Below are 4,486 nucleotides of genomic sequence, written 5' to 3'. Positions count from 1 at the left end.
TCAGTAAACTCACCCTTAATTTGTATATGTTTGTGATTCTAAAGCTCGAGTTGAGCTAGCAATGCAACTAGGTGAGGCCCATCCGTCAGTTGTTATATATTGACCTCAATAGTTGCTTAACTATAATAGACGTTTAGATCATACAATGTTTTGAGACGATCCCAGGTGTTAATCTTTAGTTATATCTATATGCCATGCTTTAGTTGTGTTGAATGTTTAATAGGTTTTTGTTATGAATGAATATTAACTGTTGGGATATTGAGTTGTTGAATGTTTAATTGGAAGAAGTCATTGAAGTAGTAGGGTCATCAACATCAAAGAAGGCAACTAGCTCGATCGAGAGAGGGTATTTAGTTAGTACTATGAGAACTATCCTTTGGTGGTAAATGTGCTTCATTAGATCTGAAACTGAACGTACGCGTTGTAATTGGAAAACAAGCTCAAAAGTGAATTAAATACCCACATTAAAAAATAAAAGATCCTTGCAATTTAATTTCATTAAATGATCTTAACAATCTTCTTGCTATATTCTTGATTACATTCAACCACACTGTGGCGTTGTACGATATGTGTCTTGTTCACGAAGCAGAAGGGACCTCAAGATAGCTTCACCGATTGGACCAACATGCCACAACGCATGTCCACCATCACTAACTTCATGATAATGAATCCAAGGTAGCCTTTTGGAAACATATCTTTGTAAGCGACAAGGTACTATGTTGTCCTCATAACCTTGCCAAATATGAACTGAGCTTTTTTTTTCATCAGGAAATGGATTACCAAATTCTAGTGGATCAAAGTCCCACTTTCCATAAGCCAAGGTGAAGTCTTGGAGAAGAGACTCAAAATCACTTTGCTTCGGATAAAGTTTCTGCAAATTAATTAAGACAATTAATTTTCAAGATAATCATTTCGCGAAAACTCATGTTTGATTTGAGAGAGGTGGATGATGAGCTTTACCGGGTCAAAAACTTCCGATCTATTTGCATTCTTTGCAACTTCCCTGTCCTTTTTGCTTAACAATGCAGAATTGCCCGAGAAAACATTGTTCGATTTTTGTGTAAAAAATGAGTAGAGTAACCCAGGAGCATAGCGTGCGAGCCAAATTACTAATCGCCAAAGCTTGTTATTATGATCGTTCTTGATCAAATCATGAGGAAGGGAGTTCCATTTGTAGTTGATTATTGGAACAACAAAAGCCACGCCTGATAGCCTGTGTGGTATGCGTCTGAGGCAATTCCAGGCAGGATAGCTTCCAGCAGAAACTGAAATTAGATAGAATTTTGATCAGCTACTTCTTCTATATCACAAGCTTCACTTTCTAATGACCGTTTAGGATTTATATCACTTTCCCCATATCCAGCTCTATCAAACTGTAGCATATATATCCTCATCTCCTCTAGGATTTCCTAAAGAATATAGTTAGTAGATCAATCTAATGGAAACATTATTTAGGAGCTAAAAGCGGAGAGACAAATAAACTGTTATTGGATGTCCCTCTCTGAATATGAAATATCAAAACAACCATGTTAACAATTAAAGAGAAAAAATGAGCATCAAACATACTTTTAATTCTTAGGAGACTAGGACGATAATTCTTCAAGATTAGGAAAGTAAAATGTTGTATTACTAGTAAAGTTGAAAAGGGTGTTAGCTAGTCATACTTGGGTTGCAAGAAAATCCTTATCTTTGGAGCTGTTAATCCCATGGACAAGGATGATTCTGTGAAGGGATTTGTCCATTGGGACTCCTCTTTCTCTGTATGCCAGCCATCTTCCATCCTTTAGTCTGATTCTTGGTGAAGAAACAACTCTCTGCATTTTCCTGCTATTCGATGGTGATCTTTGAGAATCAGAAAACCACACGAAACTTAACACCGAAACTGCAATTTTCTTTAAAAGCATCTCCAGATGGGATATGAAAACTAATAGAAGCAAGCCAACAAGTTTCCTTAAATCCATTTCTTGGAAAGAAAAAGAAATGAAAGACAGAGGAAAACAATGGTGAGATTGATTTGGGCAGTCGTTTCTCGCTCTGAAAATAAGTTGCTATTTTATAAGTAGTACTATCGGTGTGTGTTTCTGATACTAAATTGCGATATCTATATTTATCCAAGGGTATAAGTGGGATGATTGATATTCTTTCTCTCTAACTAGATGTCTCGAGTTCGAGTCCTAGAAATAAAAAATCTTCAACAAGAAATGCTTTACACTTTTAACGGGCCTATCCGGAGAATCCAAATTAATTGGCTCAGTGAGTTTCTAAAAAAATAAAAAATCGTTTTGTATAGTGCCACAACTCATCAGCTAGAGTCTCCATTTTGTTTGCTTACATGTGAGAGTGGTGTTCATCAGCATTTTATCTGCAATATCTCTAGCTGTATTCTTTCAATAACTTCATCAAGTCGCCGTGGAATATAATACCCTACGTCTCTGCACGTTTTAGAAAGAAGACGAGAGTCTCTCTGTTTTACCCCAAAATAAGTGATTTTGGTTCCTATAGGGAAAACTGATTTTTCACGCTCAACTTCACATCCAGATAGAACAGTAATTTTTTATTTGTTTGTCACACCTCCCTGCATGTATCTCATAAAAATTACTGCTAGTATAAACTAACATGTTAAAACAGATTTAATACAACACTAATATTATAAAGGTAACGTGCCATAGTAGTGGGAGAAGATAGAGATTTTTAATAATAAGAAGTCTTAAGAATTTTTCAATCAGTCTAGCCATACGCTAGCTGTCATCAGAAGGCAACTAAAATGTCATATAGGCATTTCCTGTTACATTTAGTCCCTTGCAGTCTTGTTCAAATACTTTGATTACAAACAGAAAGGGGACGCGGGAGTCATAATAAAGAAACATTTAATTCTACTCTTCCTACTTTCCTTTCTTCAATATCTGTTAATCATCCTACTCTTCTTTCTTTGATACCCACAAGTAGCAAGTCTCTATCTCTAGTACATATGTCCTGGTAATATTTAGATGACAAACACAAGTACTGGAATAATGGAAAGCTTGTTCATCATTGTGGTCACATTCTGTATCTCTTTCTTCCTCATACTTCTCTTTAATCTTTTCTTCCAGAAAACAAAGAAACTCCCACCAGGTCCCTTTATCTTCCCAGTGATTGGGATGTTACCATTGCTAAGAAAAACTAGTCGCGATCTCGAACTCATGCTTCGAGATCTCAAACGCAAATATGGTCCTATCATCGCCATAAAAATAGGCTACTCATCTCCATCCATAGTCATCAGCAGCCACTTGTTAGCCTACCAGGCTTTAGTTCAGCAAGGTGCCATTTGCTCCGATCGGCCAATTGCTTCAACAACCAGTAAAATTCTCAACTCTAACCAGCGGACAATAGCATCCAGCTCTTATGGTCCCACGTGGCGGCTCCTTCGTCGAAACCTCATCTCAGAAATGCTCCATCCCTCTCGCATCATCAAGTCCCACTCCAAGAACCGAGCTTGGGTACTAGGCATACTCATTCAAAAGCTCCTTCTTGCTCATGAATCAGCCGCAGCTGATTCTGCCACGGAAGCGATCATGTTACTTGATCATTTTAAGTATGCCATCTTCTGTCTCCTTGTCCTCATTTGCTTCGGGAATAAGCTCGATGAGTTTCAAATAGAGCAAATTAAAGACGCACAACATCGAGCACTTCGGAATAAGCTCGATGAGATTCTTGGTGGATGGAGATGGAACTCTTCAAGAGTTTGATATAACAGGAAGTCGAGAGATCAAGATGATGCCATTTGGTGCAGGGAGGAGAATATGCCCAGGCTATGGCTCTGCTATGCTCCATTTACAGTACTTTGTGGCTAATTTGATTTGGCAATTTGAATGGAAGCCTGTGGAGGGAGATGAAGTTGATCTAACAGAAGGGTCAGATTTCACCGTTACAATGAAGAATCCATTGCGAGCTCGCATCAGTCCCAGGTGTTGTACGGGGAGCTTATAGAAACCACAAGTACCATTCAGTTTAATTTCATAATTCGGTAACCAAATGAAAGGGTGTTTTGGCTAATGATGTTTCTATACAGCACCATTTTGTTTCATACTATTATGAAGATGTCTTTTTGGTGTTTCAACATCTGTATGTCTTTGGATTGAACGACGAATTAAATAACTGCCCGTAACTTATGGTTATAATAACCAAATGCTAGTATTAGCTATGTACAAAATAACTAGAGATGTATGTACAATTTCAAAGTATGGGGAGTGTAAAAAAAGAATTAAAACAAGGGATGTGGTTTTATGTAAATATACTTTAACACCACCAAACAACACAAGTTCTTTATTTTTCATTCTTCTGCCTTCTTCTCAGTAAAAACCGAGAACAAAGCACAAGAGGTAGAGTCTTAAAAGCAGCGGAAATAGGTTATAACAAAATGCAAGTTGAGATTTGATTCTGGAATGATGTGATGTACATATCAACAAAGTCAAATCTTTTTAGATATGAATATCCCATAAACCAGCAT

The 4,486-nt window shown here is 37.3% G+C and overlaps 1 protein-coding gene and 1 pseudogene across 1 annotated transcript; one reads left to right on the top strand and one right to left on the bottom strand.

The window, feature by feature from the left end:
* Window positions 1-447: 447 nt before the first annotated feature.
* On the bottom strand, window positions 448-2,452 carry LOC138894970 (uncharacterized; annotated as a pseudogene).
* A 510-nt stretch (window positions 2,453-2,962) lies between these two features.
* On the top strand, window positions 2,963-4,269 carry LOC138893369 (cytochrome P450 89A9-like). The gene has a single exon (XM_070177583.1). It carries the CDS (start codon window positions 2,988-2,990, stop codon window positions 3,723-3,725), a length of 738 nt encoding a protein of 245 aa, XP_070033684.1. The 5' UTR covers window positions 2,963-2,987; the 3' UTR covers window positions 3,726-4,269.
* Window positions 4,270-4,486: the final 217 nt, after the last annotated feature.

This window comes from Nicotiana tomentosiformis, chromosome 6 (genome assembly GCF_000390325.3).
Source record: "Nicotiana tomentosiformis chromosome 6, ASM39032v3, whole genome shotgun sequence".
Lineage (NCBI taxonomy): Eukaryota > Viridiplantae > Streptophyta > Magnoliopsida > Solanales > Solanaceae > Nicotiana > Nicotiana tomentosiformis.
This window is presented reverse-complemented; position numbering and strand designations above follow the sequence as displayed.

Coding starts and splice junctions, on each gene's coding strand:
- LOC138893369 (XM_070177583.1), top strand. CDS start 2,988: ATGACAAACACAAGTACTGGAATAATGGAAAGCTTGTTCATCATTGTG.